General features: G+C 42.9%; 1 protein-coding gene across 1 annotated transcript in view; it reads left to right on the plus strand.

Annotated features, from left to right (window-relative positions):
* Positions 1–19,390, plus strand: part of peli2 (pellino E3 ubiquitin protein ligase family member 2) — a 41,612-nt gene that overhangs the window by 14,584 nt on the left and 7,638 nt on the right. Inside the window, exon 3 of the mRNA XM_041855106.2 lies at positions 15,997–16,098. Coding sequence (XP_041711040.1) covers positions 15,997–16,098 — 102 coding nt within the window. The remainder of the gene's footprint in view (positions 1–15,996; positions 16,099–19,390) is intronic.

Consider the following 19,390-nt stretch of genomic DNA (forward strand, 5'->3'; position numbering starts at 1 on the left):
GGTGCCGATGACAGATACAACGACAGCAGCTGATATTTTTACCGCACTCGTCGGCGCGCTGGACAGTGTCGGAGTGGACTGGTCCCGCGCTGTCAACAGATGGTGCGCCCTCAATGATCGGGAAAAAAGCAGGCGTTGTGACAAAGTTCAGAGAGAAAGTGCAATCTGCAAATGGAGGACGTGATTTTTTGACTTTTCACTGTATTTTGCACCAGGAGGCTTTGTGTTGCAAGTCATTAAAGATGGATAACGTCATGAAGGTGGTCATCCAAACTGTTAATTTCATCTGATCCAGAAGCCTGAATCACCGTCAGTTTGACAGCCTTCTCAGAGAGAAAGACCACATCTATGGCCTGCCATACCACACTGAGGTAAGATGGTTAAGCCGAGGTGCTGTGCTGAGGCGTTTCTTTGATTTACGAGAAGAAATTGAACAGTTCATGGAAGAAAAGGGCAAACCAGTGTTAGAATTTCATTCCGCAGAATGGATGCAGGACCTTGCATTTATGGTGGATGTTACAGAGCACCTGAATAACTTGAACAAACAGCTGCAAGGGCGCAACAAAGTTGTCACGCAGTATTATGACAGCATACGTTCTTTCAAGTTGAAGCTGTCATTGTGGGAGACGCAACTTGCCGGTGGTGATGCAGCTCACTTACCCTGTCTGAAAAATGTGTGCGCGACCCAACATGTGGCAGACATGAAGCGGTTCAAAGATAAAATAACGGGACTGTTACGGGAGTTTGAGCAACGCTTTCAGATTTATGTTTATATGTTTTTATGTTGATGTGCTATTGTTTTTAATTGATTTTATTTTATTTGTATATTTAACCTATTCTTGACTCTGTGGTTCTTGCACTTGTTTGGGGAACAGGATTTCATTATTTTTATCTACATTTCTGCCTGAGAAATGACACCCTGATATAGTTCTGTGATCTGTGAAACAGTTCTGTTAATCACTGAGGCATTGTGTGTTTGTGTGTTCTTTTTCTTTAGAATTTTCAAATAAACTTGACGTGTTTTATGATTAATAGTGATGTTGTGCTTGTACTATTTTGGACACACTGTCCTCAGGCTCCAGCTTTATGTTGTATGTTGATCGTATTAAAACAAAGAAAACAATCTGAAGTTGTTGTTTTTAAGTTATATATACACCATGATTTTTCCGGTCCGGCCCACTTGGGAATAGATTTTCCTCCATGTGGCCCCTGAGCTAAAATGAGTTTGTCACCCCTGCTCTAAGGCATGTGCTACTGAAATGGTTAAGGACAATGGTGCAACACAACAAATTCTATTACAGTAATCCCTCGTTTATCGCGGGGGTTACGTTCCGAAAATGACCCGCGATAAGTGAAATCCGCGAAATAGAAAACTTTTTTTTTTTTACAATTAGCAACTATTACATGTATACAAATACAGTGACTCACGTGTAGGCCGTTTCACTGCTCTTCAGACTGGGCCGCTGCATCCTGACTGCGCTCTGCAGTGTTCTCTTCTTCTGAAGCCCGCGGTGCAGGTGTGTTTGTTCGGGAGAAGAACATAGTGATAGGCAGCTGTTGTCGCTCTTTTTTCTTCTTTGCAAAAAGATCCTTGTACACCGACATGCCACCATCGATTACGTTGGAGAACTGTAACGAACGGCTCATCAAAGGGTCCCATTCCTCAGCTACTCGCTTAAGTTCAGTGGCCATTCGCACCATGGTTGCTAAGCGACCAAGCGTTAGTCCTTCCTCCTCATCTCTCGTGTCCTCTTCTCCCTCTTCTCTTTCATCGTCGCTTTGTGGCTTTGTCATTTCTGCCAGCTCTGCATCGGTCAGCGGCTGTGCGTCTCCATCAATCAGGGCGTTTATGTCATCCGGACTCATGTCATTAAAGCCGTCTCCTCCAATCTGTTTAGCCAGATTCACAGCTGTTTCTACGGCAGAGTGGTGGACCTCGTCAAGCGAGCCTCCGGTTGCGTTTTGCACTGCCTCTGGCCATAGTTTTTTCCAGCAGGCCTTCAGAGTTTCCGTTTTCATTTCCTGAATGGCCCTCTGAATGTTTTGGAGACACGATGCGATGGTGTATCCACGCCAGTAGTCCTTCAGTGAGAAATCTTGATCCGAGTCCATAGCGTCAACAAGATGTTGCAGGGTGTTGCGCGTATAGAGAGCCTTGAAAGCACGGATGACTCCTTGGTCCATGGGCTGAATCAGGGATGTAGTGTTTGGCGGCAGAAATTCGATTTGCACACCATCATATGCCAAATCATTACCGTGACCTCCGGCGTTGTCAAGGAGCAGAAGCACTTTAAAGTCCAGTCCCTTTCCTCTCAAATAACACTTGACCTCCGGGATGAAACAGTTTTTGAACCAATCCAGATTGAGCGCTTTTGTCATCCAAGCCTTTGCATTGTACATCCAGTAAACAGGCAAATCATCCTTATTTTTGTTTTTCAGCGCCCTGGGATTTTTAGACCTGTAAATCAGCCCCGGTTTAATCATGAAACCTGCGGCATTTCCGCACATAGCCAGGGTCAAACGGTCTTTGTGAACTTTAAATCCTGGGGCTTTGGCTTCTTCCTGCATGATGAAGGTGCGGGAGGGCATTCGTTTCCAAAATAAGGCAGTCTCATCCATGTTAAAAACTTGTTCGGGCTTATATCCCCCCTCCTCAATGATCGCCTTGAATTTATTGTTCACGAAGGCTTCTGCCTCAGCGGTATCCGCAGACGCCATCTCACCGTGCAGACAAACATTTTTAAGTCCAAAGCGTTTCTTAAACTTTTCAAACCAGCCCTTGCTTGCATTAAATGCGCTTGGCACTTTGTCAGCAGCACTTGCTGGGGGCCTGGCATCCTCTCCCACTGTGTCAGCAGCACTTGCTGAGGGCCCGGCATCCTCTCCCTCTTCCCCGTCACTGACAGCAAAGTTTTCATACAGCATTCTCACTTTTGTGCAGATAACGTTTGTATCCAGGGTTATGTTTTTTTTCCTGCAGTCATTAGTCCACAGAGCTAATGCCGTCTCCATCCGTACCATGGTCTTGTTGCGGACAGTTACAACCCTTTTTGCATTCGTATTAAAATTGACTGCTGCTGTCGTCCTTATGTTTTTTTCCTCCTTCTTTATGTAACGAACGGAAGATTCATTGATTCCGTAATGGCGAGCAACGGCTGCATAGCTTTACCTTCCCTTAGCATGTCCAGAAGTTTAACTTTATCTGAGATAGGTAGCATCTTCCGCCGTTTGGGCCCATCCGCAGGTGCTTTTGTCGGTCCAGGCCGTTTTAGTCGACATTATGGGTTTAGGAGATGTTCGAAATTACAAGATAATTTGGCCAACTTAATGTAAATTTGCCAAGCTGTTTTATGTACGTACACATAACTGCACGAGACGACAAAATGATAGCACAATTCGTAGCATGTTTTGATACAAGAAGCGGGAGTGAGTTTTTAGCGAATCAGAATGCAGAGCACAATGCACCAAAAAAAAAAAAAATGCATTATGAAAATCCGCGAAATAGCGAATCCGCGATAAGTGAACCGCGAAGTGGCGAGGGATCACTGTATTTTATAACAAATGCGCTTTCTACCGCGTTTTGATAGCGGTCGCTGTCCGCGGTTCTGAAACATCAGTGCGCTGTTGAATTAGTGCCTTTTCCTAGACCATGTTGCTATGCGCATAATAGCAAAGTTAACCTGCATATTGGTGTTGAGAACAATAGGGCGGAGGCAGCAGCGGAGTTAGGAGACGAGAAAACAGCCCTTGCCTTAATTGTCTAGGAAAAGTGAGGAGAGCGGAAACCCCAACTTAATTAGGTCTATAATCAATAGCATAACTGTTAAATGTGCCTGGCTTTATAAATCATCCATATATACAGTGGGGGAAAAAGTATTTAGTCAGCCACCAATTGTGCAAGTTCTCCCACTTAAAAAGATGAGAGAGGCCTGTAATTTTCATCATAGGTACACGTCAACTATGACAGACAAATTGAGAAAAAAAATTCCAGAAAATCACATTGTATGATCTTTTATGAATTTATTTGCAAATTATGGTGGAAAATAAGTATTTGGTCACCTACAAACAAGCAAGATTTCTGGCTCTCACAGACCTGTAACTTCTTATTTAAGAGGCTCCTCTGTCCTCCACTCGTTACCTGTATTAATGGCACCTGTTTGAACTTGTTATCAGTATAAAAGACACCTGTCCACAACCTCAAACAGTCACACTCCAAACTCCACTATGGCCAAGACCAAAGAGCTGTCAAAGGACACCAGAAACAAAATTGTAGACCTGCACCAGGCTGGGAAGACTGAATCTGCAATAGGTAAGCAGCTTGGTTTGAAGAAATCAACTGTGGGAGCAATTATTAGGAAATGGAAGACATACAAGACCACTGATAATCTCCCTCGATCTGGGGCTCCACGCAAGATCTCACCCCGTGGGGTCAAAATGATCACAAGAACGGTGAGCAAAAATCCCAGAACCACACGGGGGGACCTAGTGAATGACCTGCAGAGAGCTGGGACCAAAGTAACAAAGCCTACCATCAGTAACACACTACGCCGCCAGGGACTCAAATCCTGCAGTGCCAGACGTGTCCCCCTGCTTAAGCCTGTACATGTCCAGGCCCGTCTGAAGTTTGCTAGAGTGCATTTGGATGATCCAGAAGAGGATTGGGAGAATGTCAGATGAAACCAAAATATAACTTTTTGGTAAAACCTCAACTCGTCGTGTTTGGAGGACAAAGAATGCTGAGTTGCATCCAAAGAACACCATACCTACTGTGAAGCATGGGGGTGGAAACCTCATGCTTTGGGGCTGTTTTTCTGCAAAGGGACCAGGACGACTGATCCATGTAAAGGAAAGAATGAATGGGGCTATGTATCGTGAGATTTTGAGTGAAAACCTCCTTCCATCAGCAAGGGCATTGAAGATGAAACGTGGCTGGGTCTTTCAGCATGACAATGATCCCAAACACACTGCCCGGGCAACGAAGGAGTGGCTTCGTAAGAAGCATTTCAAGGTCCTGGAGTGGCCTAGCCAGTCTCCAGATCTCAACCCCATAGAAAATCTTTGGAGGGAGTTGAAAGTCCGTGTTGCCCAGCGACAGCCCCAAAACATCACTGCTCTAGAGGAGATCTGCATGGAGGAATGGGCCAAAATACCAGCAACAGTGTGTGAAAACCTTGTGAAGACTTACAGAAAACGTTTGACCTGTGTCATTGCCAACAAATGGTATATAACAAAGTATTGAGAAACTTTTATTGACCAAATACTTATTTTCCACCATAATTTGCAAATGAATTCATTAAAAATCCTACAATGTGATTTTCTGGATTTTTTTCCCTCATTTTGTCTGTCATAGTTGACATGTACCTATGATGAAAATTACAGGCCTCTCTCATCTTTTTAAGTGGGAGAACTTGCACAATTGGTGGCTGACTAAATACTTTTTTTCCCCCACTGTGTGTGTGTGTGTGTGTGTGTGTGTGTGTGTGTGTGTGTGTGTATATATATATATATATATATATACACACACACACACACACACACACAGTGGGGAGAACAAGTATTTGATACACTGCCGATTTTGCAGGTTTTCCTACTTACAAAGCATGTAGAGGTCTGTAATTTTTATCATAGGTACACTTCAACTGTGAGAGACAGAATCTAAAACAAAAATCCAGAAAATCACATTGTATAATTTAAGTAATTAATTTGCATTTTATTGCATGACATAAGTATTTGATACATCAGAAAAGCAGAACTTAATATGTGTTACAGAAACCTTTGTTTGCAATTACAGAGATCATATGTTTCCTGTAGGTCTTGACCAGGTTTGCACACACTGCAGCAGGGATTTTAGTCCCACTCCTCCATACAGACCTTCTCCAGATCCTTCAGGTTTCGGGGCTGTCGCTGGGCAATACGGACTTTCAGCTCCCTCCAAAGATTTTCTATTGGGTTCAGATCTGGAAACTGGCTAGGCCACTCCAGGACCTTGAGATGCTTCTTACGGAGCCACTCCTTAGTTGCCCTGGCTGTGTGTTTCGGGTCGTTGTCATGCTGGAAGACCCAGCCATGACCCATCTTCAATACTCTTACTGAGGGAAGGAGGTTGTTGGCCAAGATCTCGCGATACATGGCCCCATCCATCCTCCCCTCAATACGGTGCAGTCGTCCTGTCCCCTTTGCAGAAAAGCATCCCCAAAGAATGATGTTTCCACCTCCATGCTTCACGGTTGGGATGGTGTTCTTGGGGTTGTACTCATCCTTCTTCTTCCTCCAAACACGGTGAGTTGAGTTTTGACCAAAAAGCTCTATTTTTGTCTCATCAGACCACATGACCTTCTCCCATTCCTCCTCTGGATCATCCAGATGGTCATTGGCAAACTTCAGACGGGCCTGGACATGCGCTGGCTTGAGCAGGGGGACCTTGCGTGCGCTGCAGGATTTTAATCCATGACGGCGTAGTGTGTTACTAATGGTTTTCTTTGAGACTGTGGTCCCAGCTCTCTTCAGGTCATTGACCAGGTCCTGCCGTGTAGTTCTGGGCTGATCCTTCACCTTTCTCATGATCATTGATGCCCCACGAGGTGAGATCTTGCATGGAGCCGCAGACCGAGGGTGATTGACCGTCATATTGAACTTCTTCCATTTTCTAATAATTGCGCCAACAGTTGTTGCCTTCTCACCAGGCTGCTTGCCCATTGTCCTGTAGCCCATCCCAGCCTTGTGCAGGTCTACAATTGTATCCCTGATGTTCTTACACAGCTCTCTGGTCTTGGCCATTGTGGAGAGGTTGGAGTCCGTTTGATTGAGTGTGTGGACAGATGTATTTTATACAGGTAACGAGTTCAAACAGGTGCAGTTAATACAGGAAATGAGTGGAGAACAGGAGTGCTTCTTAAAGAAAAACGAACAGGTCTGTGAGAGCCGGAATTCTTACTGCTTGGTAGGTGATCAAATACTTATGTCATGCAATAAAATGCTAATTAATTACTTAAAATCATACAATGTGATTTTCTGGATTTTTTTTTCCGATTGCGTCTCTCACAGTTGAAGTGTACCTATGATAAAAATTACAGACCTCCTACATGCTTTGTAAGTAGGAAAACCTGCAAAATCGGCAGTGTATCAAATACTTGTTCTCCCCACTGTGTGTGTGTGTATGTATGTATGTATGTATGTATGTATGTATGTATGTATGTATGTATGTATGTATGTATGTATGTATGTATGTATGTATGTATATGTGTATATATATATATATATATATATATATATACATACATACATACATACATACATACATACATACATACATACATACATACATACATACATACATACATACATACAGTGGGGAAAAAAAGTATTTAGTCAGCAACCAATTGTGCAAGTTCTCCCACTTAAAAAGATGAGAGAGGCCTGTAATTTTCATCATAGGTACACGTCAACTATGACAGACAAAATGAGGAAAAAAAATCCAGAAATTCACATTGTAGGATTTTTTATGAATTTATTTGCAAATTATGGTGGAAAATAAGTATTTGGTCAATAACAAAAGTTTCTCAATACTTTGTTATATACCCTTTGTTGGCAATGACACAGGTCAAACGTTTTCTGTAAGTCTTCACAAGGTTTTCACACACTGTTTCTGGTATTTTGGCCCATTCCTCCATGCAGATCTCCTCTAGAGCAGTGATGTTTTGGGGCTGTCGCTGGGCAACACAGACTTTCAACTCCCCTCCAAAGATTTTCTATGGCATTGAGATCTGGAGACTGGCTAAGCCACTCCAGGACCTTGAAATGCTTCTTACGAAGCCACTCCTTCGTTGCCTGGGCGGTGTGTTTGGGATCATTGTCATGCTGAAAGACCCAACCACGTTTCATCTTCAATGCCCTTGCTGATGGAAGGAGGTTTTCACTCAAAATCTCACGATACATAGCCCCATTCATTCTTTCCTTTACACGGATCAGTCGTCCTGGTCCCTTTGCAGAAAAACAGCCCCAAAGCATGATGTTTCCACCCCCATGCTTCACAGTAGGTATGGTGTTCTTTGGATGCAACTCGGCCTTCTTTGTCCTCCAAACACGACGAGTTGAGTTTTTACCAAAAAGTTATCTTTTGGTTTCATCTGACCATATGACATTCTCCCAATCCTCTTCTGGATCATCCAAATGCACTCTAGCAAACTTCAGACGGGGCCTGGACATGTACTGGCTTAAGCAGGGGGACACGTCTTGCACTGCAGGATTTGAGTCCCTGGCGGCGTAGTGTGTTACTGATGGTAGGCTTTGTTACTTTGGTCCCAGCTCTCTGCAGGTCATTCACTAGGTCCCCCCGTGTGGTTCTGGGATTTTTGCTCACTGTTCTTGTGATCATTTTGACCCCACGGGGTGAGATCTTGCGTGGAGCCCCAGATCGAGGGAGATTATCAGTGGTCTTGTATGTCTTCCATTTCCTAATAATTGCTCCCACAGTTGATTTCTTCAAACCAAGCTGCTTACCTATTGCAGATTCAGTCTTACCCAGCCTGGTGCAGGTCTACAATTTTGTTTCTGGTGTCCTTTGACAGCTCTTTGGTCTTGGCCATAGTGGAGTTTGGAGTGTGACTGTTTGAGGTTGTGGACAGGTGTCTTTTATACTGATAACAAGTTCAAACAGGTGCCATTAATACAGGTAACGAGTGGAGGACAGAGGAGCCTCTTAAAGAAGAAGTTACAGGTCTGTGAGAGCCAGAAATCTTGCTTGTTTGTAGGTGACCAAATACTTATTTTCCACCATAATTTGCAAATAAATTCATTAAAAATCCTACAATGTGATTTTCTGGAATTGTTTTTCTCAATTTGTCTGTCATAGTTGACGTGTACCTATGATGAAAATTACAGGCCTCTCTCATCTTTTTAAGTGGGAGAACTTGCACAATTGGTGGCTGACTAAATACTTTTTTTCCCCACTGTACATACATACATACATACATACATACATACATACATACATACATACATACACACACACAGTGAGGGGGAAAAGTATTTGATCCCCTGCTGATTTTGTACGTTTGCCCACTGACAAAGAAATGATCAGTCTATAATTTTAATGGTAGGTTTATTTGAACAGTGAGAGACAGAATAACAACAACAAAATACAGAAAAACGCATGTCAAAAATGTTATAAATTGATTTACATTTTAATGAGGGAAATAAGTATTTTACCCCCTCTCAATTACAAAGATTTCTGGTTCCCAGGTGTCTTTTATACAGGTAACGAGCTGAGATTAGGAGCACACTCTTAAAGGGAGTGCTCCTAATCTCAGTTTGTTACCTGTATAAAAGACACCTGTCCACAGAAGCAATCAATCAATCAGATTCCAAACTCTCCACCATGGCCAAGACCAAAGAGCTCTCCAAGGATGTTAGGGACAAGATTGTAGACCTACACAAGGCTGGAATGGGCTACAAGACCATCGCCAAGCAGCTTGGTGAAAAGGTGACAACAGTTGGTGCGATTATTCACAAATGGAAGAAACACAAAATAACTGTCAATCTCCCTCGGCCTGGGGCTCCATGCAAGATCTCACCTCGTGGAGTTGCAATGATCATGAGAACGGTGAGGAATCAGCCCAGAACTACACGGGAGGATCTTGTCAATGATCTCAAGGCAGCTGGGACCATAGTCACCAAGAAAACAATTGGTAACACACTACGCCGTAAAGGACTGAAATCCTGCAGCGCCCGCAAGGTCCCCCTGCTCAAGAAAGCACATATACAGGCCCGTCTGTAGTTTGCCAATGAACAGCTGAATGATTCAGAGGAGAACTGGGTGAAAGTGTTGTGGTCAGATGAGACCAAAATCGAGCATCAACTCAACTCGCTGTGTTTGGAGGAGGAGGAATGCTGCCTATGACCCCAAGAACACCATCCCCACCGTCAAACATGGCGGTGGAAACATTATGCTTTGGGGGTGTTTTTCTGCTAAGTGGACAGGACAACTTCACCGCATCAAAGGGACGATGGACGGGGCCATGTACCGTCAAATCTTGGGTGAGAACCTCCTTCCCTCAGCCAGGGCATTGAAAATGGGTCGTGGATGGGTATTCCAGCATGACAATGACCCAAACACATGGCCAAGGCAACAAAGGAGTGGCTCAAGAAGAAGCACATTAAGGTCCTGGAGTGGCCTAGCCAGTCTCCAGACCTTAATCCCATAGAAAATCTGTGGAGGGAGCTGAAGGTTCGAGTTGCTAAACGTCAGCCTCGAAACCTTAATGACTTGGAGAAGATCTGCAAAGAGGAGTGGAACAAAATCCCTCCTGAGATGTGTGCAAACCTGGTGGCCAACTACAAGAAACGTCTGACCTCTGTGATTGCCAACAAGGGTTTTGCCACCAAGTACTAAGTCATGTTTTGCAGAGGGGTCAAATACTTATTTCCCTCATTTAAAATGCAAATCAATTTATAACATTTTTGACATGCGTTTCTTGATTTTTTGTTGTTGTTGTTATTATGTCTCTCACTGTTCAAATAAACCTACCATTAAAATTATAGACTGATCATGTCTTTGTCAGTGAGCAAACGTACAAAATCAGCAGGGGATCAAATACTTTTTTCCCTATATATATAACTCCACTAATTTGAAGGGGTGTCCACATACTTTTGTGTATGTATGTATGTATGTATGTATGTATGTATATATATATATATATATATATATATATATATATAACACACACAGTTGAAGTCGGAAGTTAACATACACCTTAGCCAAATACATTTAAACTCAGTTTTTCACAATTCCTGACATTTTATTCCTAGTAAAAATTCCCTGTCTTAGGTCCGTTATGATCACCACTTTATTTTTTCCACAAGCTTCCCATAATAAGTTGGGTGAATTTTGGCCCATTCCTCCTGACAGAGCTGGTGTAACCGAGTCAGGTTTGTAGGCCTCCTTGCTCACACACACTTTTTCAGTTCTGCCCACAAATTGTCTATAGGATTGAGGTCAGGGCTTTGTGATGGCCACTCCAATACCTTGACTTTGTTGTCCTTAAGCCATTTTGCCACAACTTTGGAAGTATGCTTCGGGTCTTCCTGACTGATGTCTTGATGTTGCTTCAATATATCCACATAATTTTCCTTCCTCATGATGCCATCTATTTTGTGAAGTGCACCAGTCCCTCCTGCAGCAAATTACCCCCACAGCATGATGCTGCCACCCCCGTGCTTCACGGTTGAGATGGTGTTCTTCGGCTTGCAAGCGTTCCCCCTTTTTCCTCCAAACATAACAATGGTCATTATGGCCAAACAGTTCTATTTTTGTTTCATCAGACCAGAGGACATTTCTCCAAAAGGTAAGATCTTTGTCCCCATGTGCAGTTGCAAACTGTAGTCTGGCTTTTTTATGGCGTTCGGAGCAGTGGCTTCTTCCTTGCTGAGCTGCCTTTCAGGTTATGTCGATATAGGACTCGTTTTACTGTGGATATAAAGATTTTTGTACCTGTTTCCTCCAGCATCTTCACAAGGTCCTTTGCTGTTGTTCTAGGATTGATTTGCACTTTTCGTACCAAAGTACGTTCATCTCTAGGAGACAGAATGCGTCTCCTTCCTGAGCGTTATGGCGGCTGCGTGGTCCCATGATGTTTATACTTGCGTACTATTGTTTGTACAGATGAACGTGGTACCTTCAGGCGTTTGGAAATTGCTCCCAAGGATGAACCAGACTTGTGGAAGTCAAAAACAAAAATTCTGAGGTCTTGGCTGATTTTTCTTTTGATTTTCCCATGATGTCAAGCAAAGAGGCACTGACTTTGAAGGTAGGCCTTGAAATACATCCACATGTACACCTCCAATTGACTCAAATTATGTCCATTTGCCTATCAGAAGCTTCTAAAGCGATGACATCATTTTCTGGAATTTTCCAAGTTGTTTAAAGGCACAGTCAACTTAGTGTATATAAACTTCTGAACCACTGGAATTGTGATACAATGAATTATAAGTGAAATAATCTATCTGTAAACAATTGTTGGAAAAATTACTTGTCATGCACAAAGTAGATGTCCTAACCGACTTGCCAAAACTATAGTTTGTTGAGAATAAATTTGTGGAGTGGTTGAAAAATGAGTTTTAATGACGCCAACCGAAGTGTGTGTGTGTGAGAGAGAGACTTACTGAAGAGTTCAGTGACTTTCAGTGTGGCACCGTCATAGCATGCCACCTTTCCAACAAGTCAGTTCGTCAAATATCTGCCCTGCTAGAGCTGCCCCGGTCAACTGTAAGTGCTGTTATTGTGACGTTGAAACGTTCAGGAGTAACAGCGGCTCAGCCGCAAAGTGGTAGGCCACACAAGCTCACAGAACAGGACCGCTGTCTTCGGTCCTTTAGGATCACCACGGAAACTACCTGAAAACAATTTCACAATTTCGGCTGTTTTTAATCTTTGCTATGCTGTAATAAAAGCTTTACACTTTTTTTTCATCAGAACAGCCCCTGGTATTACTTATTTATTTAGTGTTGTTTACATTGTTTCAAATAGTCAGAAATTATATTAACAATAATAACCCTCCTTTTTCTTGATCTCCTTGTTTTTATTATGATTATTATAATAAGTATTGTTGTTATCTTTAGTAGGCTTAGTATAGCAGCTTTGTATAACCACCATCGAGCTGTAGGCCTAAGAGCACATCCTGTTTTAGTCTTAATACAAATAAAATAAAATGTTATTAGTCACATACATGTGTTTAGCTGTTATTGCGGGTGTAGCGAAATGCTTGTGCTTCTAGCTCCGACAGTGCAGTAATATCTAACAATTTCACAACATATACACACAAATCTAAGTGTGTAAAACCCCTAGCACCTTCACCTCCCTTTTCCCTCTGCCACTCTGTTATCACCCTGGTATCAGGGCCTGTATTTAGCTTGGTTTAGTGGGTGAAGTGAGGAGGAAGTTGTTGCAATTGGCTGACCTTCCGCTCACAGCTGTACACACAAAGATGAAATGGCTGTTCATTCTGGCAGGCAAGAAAGGGAACCTTGTTTTGAAATTCTCCCTTTTGTGGCCCTCAGTAGCCTACCACTGTTGTCAGTGAATGAGTTCAACATACCTATCGTCCTTGAGCCAGCACTGAGAGTTCTATTTGAAAGCAGAGATGTGAGATGTCCATTGAGAGGGCAACTATTATGGATATCCGTTTGTATCCCCCGATGCGTTCTCGCTCAGTAGGAATGTGTTTCTCACTCTGTTTTCACTCACTCACCCAAGAAGACACACACACCATGTGAACATAGTGAGAAGGCTGACTGACTGAGTGAGTGGGGCTATGCACACTCTGGCAGATAATGAGGATCTCTGCCACTGCCAGACTCCTATTCAAATCATGCCTCTGCTCTCTAATCTTCCCTCTTGATCTCAATTAGAGGGGTCTGTCCGGGTGTGTGTGTCTTTGTGATGTGTGTTCCTTTGGGTGTTCCCTAACATAAGGTTTAGGCCACTTCTTTCTCCAGATCTCATTTGGTTGCGTGGGACTTTAGCACTGGGTATGCAGAAATCCAAAAGGAGAACCAAATGTTGTGTTGAAAATGTTAGTTAACTCTATCATAGTTTATGTTTCTAACTCCCGCAGACCCCCCCACCCCCCCACCCCTGGTAGCTTGGGTCGTATGTAGACCGTGCCTAGTGTAGCGGGAGGGCTGTGACTGATAAACTGTATCTGACCACAGACCGACACGGATAGATGGATGTTGGCAGTGTGCTCTGTGTTATCAAGACAAGCCCCAGTATGTCTCACTACTGACATTTCTGGATCTCTTTTTGTTGTTGTTGCTGCAGCTGCACAATACAGCAATTGTGAGTGACCCACTTTTACGTCTCCCTCTCTCCCTTGCTCACGTGATGGAGCTTTTAAGGGAAATGGAATTTAGATTCTGATTAGAGTGGATGGGATGGGTGGTGGCACGGCTGTATTTGAGAGGCTTGAAATGAATCCCCCCTCACGGAGCTCAGCTGATAGCCTGGCCTTTGTTGACTGAGCCTAGAGGCTGGTTTATGGTCACTGTAATGGAAGTGTTACATCATAAGAACACTGATCCCTACTGTCCCATTCTGAGTATTACTGTCCTGACTATTTGTTTTCATCCAGTGATATAATCAAGGGATTGTGCAACAGTCTAATGATTTCCTCAACACGAGTGGTGGAGCGGTTGCGGAAGGCAGTTTCCGATCGTGACTCCCTGGCACACGGCTGCTCTGTGATCTAATGTTGTGAGAACAAACAGTGGTCATAAGATGCTACCGGGTCAGTAGTAACCTGCCTAAATGACTACTGACCCGTAGCACGTCTGTAGCGATGAAGTGTTGTGAAAGGCTGGTCATGGCTCACATAAACGGCATCATCCCAGAAACCCTAGACCCACTCCAATTTGCATACCACCCAAACAGATCCACAAATGACGCAATCTCTATTGCACTCAACACTGCCCTTTCCCACCTGGACAAAAGGAACACCTACGTGAGAATGCTATTCATTGACTACAGCTCAGCGTTCAACACCATAGTGCCCTCAAAGCTCATCACTAAGCTAAGGACCCTGGGACTAAACACCTCCCTCTGCAACTGGATCCTGGACTTCCTGATGGGCTGCCCCCAGGTGTTAAGGGTAGGCAACAACACATCTGTCATGCTGATCCTCAACACGGGGCCCCTCAGGGGTGTATACTTAGTCCCCTCCTGTACTCCCTGTTCACCCATGACTGCGTGGCCAAGCACGACTCCAACACCAACATTGCCGACGACACAACGGTGGTAAGCCTGATCACCGACAATGATGAGACAGCCTATAGGAAGGAGGTCAGAGACCTGGCGGTGTGGTGCCAGGACAACAACCTCTCCCTCAACGTGATCAAGACAAAGGAGATGATCGTGGACTACAGGAAAAGGAGGGCCGAGCATGCCCGCATTCTCATCGACGGGGCTGTAGTGGAGCAGGTTGAGAGTTTCAAGTTCCTTGGTGTCCACATCACCAACAAACTATCATGGTCCAAACACACCAAGACAGCACAACAACGCCTATTCCCCTTCAGGAGACTGGAAAGATTTGGCATGGGTCCTAAGATCCTCAAAATGTTATACAGCTGCACCATCGAGAGCATCCTGACTAGTTGCATCACCGACTGGTATGGCAACTGCTCGGCCTCTGACCGCAAGGCACTACAGAGGGTAGTGCGTACGGCCCAGTACATCACTGGGGCCAAGCTTCCTGCCATTTAGGACCTCTATACCAGCCGGTGTCAGAGGAAGGCCCTAAAAATTGTCAAAGACTCCAGCCACCCTAGTCATAGACTGTTCTCTCTGCTACTGCACGGCAAGCGGTACCGGAGTGCCAAGTCTCTAGGTCCAAAATTATTCTTAACAGCTTCTACCCCCAAGCAATAAGACACCTGAACAGCTAATCATGGCTACCCAGACTATTTGCATTGCCCCCCCCCCCCACCTCAACCCCCTCTTTTACGCAGCTGCTACTCTGTTTATTATTTATGCATAGTCACTTTAACTCTACCCACGTACAAATTACATTGACTAACCTGTACCCCCGCACATTGACTCGGTACCGGTACCCACTGTATATAGCCTCGTTATTGTTATTTTATTGTTTCTCTTTCATCTTTTATTTTTTACTTTAGTTTATTTAGTAAATACTTTTCTTAACTCTTATTTTTCTTGAATGCATTGTTGGTTAAGGGCTTGTAAGTAAGCATTTCAGGGTAAGGTTATATTCGGCGCATGTTACAAATAAAATTTGATTTGATTTCATCACCTTTTATAGCACCTAAGAAGCCCTTTGTTTCAATAGATCTGTATGATTTAATTAGTAATGAGCTCATACAATAATGTAATTTACATATGACTGTTAATATCCTATTAAGAGTTTCAATGTAAAATAACTGTCATCAGTCCATTGTATGCATGTGTAGAATGCATCTTCTGATCTTCCTCTGCTGCTGTTGTTTCAGGCGGTGAACTGCAAAGGGCAGCACAGTATTTCCTACACTCTGTCCAGGAACCAGACGGTAGTGGTGGAATACTGCCATGACAATGACACAGACATGTTTCAGGTAAATCCACCCGTTTCAATATTCCAGATGCTCCATTGGTCTGAGTTTAGCAGATTACCCTGCCATACAGTGGCTTGCGAAAGTATTCACCCCCTTGCCATTTTTCCTATTTCGTTGCCTTACAACCTGGAATTAAAATGGATTTTTTTGGGGTTTGTATCATTTGATTTACACAACATGCCTACCCCTTTGAAGATGCAAATTAAAAGATTTTGTGAAACAAACAAGAAATAGGACAAAAAAACAGAACTTGAGCGTGCATAACTATTCACCCCCCCAAAGTCAATACTTTGTAGAGCCACTTTTTGCAGCAATTACAGCTGCAAGTCTCTTGGGGTATGTTATTATAAGCTTGGCACATCTAGCCACTGGGATTTTTGCCCATTCTTCAAGGCAAAACTGCTCCAGCTCCTTCAAGTTGGATGGGTTCCGCTGGTGTACAGCAATCTTTAAGTCATACCACAGCTTCTCAATTGGATTGAGGTCTGGGCTTTGACTAGGCCATTCCAAGACATTAACATTTTTCTCCTTAAACCACTTGAGTGTTGCTTTAGCAGTATGCTTAGGGTCATTGTCCTGCTGGAAGGTGAACCTCCGTCCCAGTCTCAAATCTCTGGAAGACTGAAACAGGTTTCCTCAAGAATTTCCCTGTATTTAGCGCCATCCTTCAATTCTGACCAGTTTCCCAGTCCCTGCCGATAAAAAAACAACATAATGAGAGGTGTTGGGTTTGCGCCAGACATAGCGTTTTCCTTGATGGCCAAAAAGCTCAATTTTAGTCTTATCTGACCAGAGTACCTTCTTCCATATGTTTGGGGAGTCTCCCACATGCGTTTGGCAAACACCAAACGTGTTTGCTTATTTATTTCTTTAAGTAATGGCTTTTTTTCTGGCCACTCTTCCGTAAAGCCCGGCTTTGTGGAGTGTAAGGCTTAAAGTTTATAAGGCAATCTGCTTAGTAATATTAATTGTATATGTTATTGCATTTTAACAATCAACTCTGGTCTGTTTTATTTATTTCTTAATGCCTCATATGGAATTGTTTGCTACATAGCTGGGCAGTGTTTCAATAGCACTCTGGTCTCTCTGTGTCAGTCTGTCCCTGTCTCTCTTTGTCCCCACCCCACTCCTTCCCTCAAGTGAACATGTGTTCTGTACACTATCCCCTAGCGTTAATCTAAATTTACATCCGGGAGACCGCTCCACTCCCACCAGATGGAGAAGTTCTACTGCTCCAAATCAAATCAAATCAAATTTTATTGGTCACATGCGCCGAATACAACAGGTGCAGACATTGCAGTGAAATGCTTACTTACAGCCCTTAACCAACAGTGCATTTATTTTAAACAAAAAAAGTAAGAATAAAACAACAACAACAAAAAAGTGTTGAGAAAAAAAGAGCAGAAGTAAAATAAAGTGACAGTAGGGAGGCTATATATACAGTAAAATAAAGTGACAGTAGGGAGGCTATATATACAGGGGGGTACCGTTGCAGAGTCAATGTGCGGGGGCACCGGCTAGTTGAGGTAGTTGAGGTAATATGTACCAGACAAGTGCTTTACATTCAAACCTTTTAATGTGTCCATGTGTCTGCAAACAGCACTAAGTAAACAAAAGCCATACCCAGCAGAGAGCTGATTTAAAAAACCCACTCAAGGACAAACGTTGGCCTACTAAAATAACGTTTGACACTAACGTTTGACACTTCAGATAGAGCTTGTCGATCAAGCTGAAAATCTTATTAGTAAATCTCGATACCAAAATTATGAACATGGAGAGAAATCAGGGAAAATATTTGCACACCAGCTGCGTCAGAGAACCGAGACTCAAACCATACCTGAGATAAATATCGAGCTGGGTAACAAGTGTATTGATCATTTAGAGATCAATTCATGCTTTCATAACTTTTACTCACAATTATACATTTTGGAATCCGCTGGTAACGCTACCTTATTCAACACCTTCTTTGAGAACTTAGATATTCCCACAGTTGAACCTAAGATACTGTAGCTGCTGAATTGGAAGAACAGTTCTCTGTAGAAGAGATTGTTGGCAATTAAATCTGTGCAGTGTGGTAAATCCTCTGGGCCCGGCGGATTTCCGAGCGAATTCTTTAAAGAATTCTCAGATCAACTTTTTCCTCTCTTGCTTTCAGTATTTGAGGAATCATTCTCCTCAAACTCTTTACCCTCAACAATGAGACAGGCATATATTTCACTTATTGTAAAAAATGTAAACTCTTGTGGTTCATATAGGCCAATTTCTTTATTAAATTGCAATGTAAAGATACTTTTTAAGATGCTTGCCTGCCATTTTGAGTCAGTCCTTCCCTCCATTATCTCTACAGATCAAACTGGTTTCATTTCAAAATCGTCATTATTTTTTCAACATTGGACATCTTTATATATACTTTATAATCCCTCTTCATCTGACACGCCAGAGATATTGTTATCACTTGATGCCGAGAAGGCGTTTGATCAGGTGGAGTGGGGTTATCTTTTTTATACTCTCAAACAATTTGGATTTGATCCCAATTTTATATCCTGTATCAAAGTCCTTTACTCCTCCTCTATGGCTGCAGTGCGCACAAATAATAACCTTTCATCCTATCTCCAACTTCAACGTGGGACAAGACAGGGTTCGTCCTCTGTCGGCTCCGCTGTTTGCCATCGCAATCGAGCCTTTAGCCATAGCAATATGTAATAACGCCACTATCAAAGGTATTCGAAAAGGGTGTTAAGAGAATAAAGTCTCACTCTATGCGAATGACATGCTATTCTATTTATCTAACACTTTAACTGATTTTCCAGAGATCCAGGATCTACTACAGACATTTTGGTAAAATATCTGGGTATAAAGTTAATCTGCAAAACAGTGAATTGATGTCTATTGATCCTGTGCAAACTTATTTTAGTAATGTGCCCTTCAAAGTGAGTACACAGAAATTGAGATACTTGAGAACTTGGGTTACACACGATTTCAAAGATCTCTATATAGCCAATTTCCCTCCCTTGAAACTCCACCTGAAACAGGATCTTGAACGCTGGGATTTACGTTCTCTTTCTTTGGGTGGAAGAATTAACGCTGTTAAAATGAATGTATTACTTAAGCTTTTATACTTATTTCAATGTATTCCTATCTTTCTGACAAAATATTTTTTTTAATCTCCATAGATAAACTGATATCTGCTTTTATCTGGAACAAGAAAAAACCCTCGGATATGTAAAAGCGTATTGCAGAGATCTCGCCCCCAGGGTGGTCTAGCACTTCCGAACTTTCTATATTATTACTG

The sequence above is a fragment of the Coregonus clupeaformis genome, chromosome 29, assembly GCF_020615455.1.
Source record: "Coregonus clupeaformis isolate EN_2021a chromosome 29, ASM2061545v1, whole genome shotgun sequence".
In the NCBI taxonomy this organism is placed as follows: domain Eukaryota; kingdom Metazoa; phylum Chordata; class Actinopteri; order Salmoniformes; family Salmonidae; genus Coregonus; species Coregonus clupeaformis.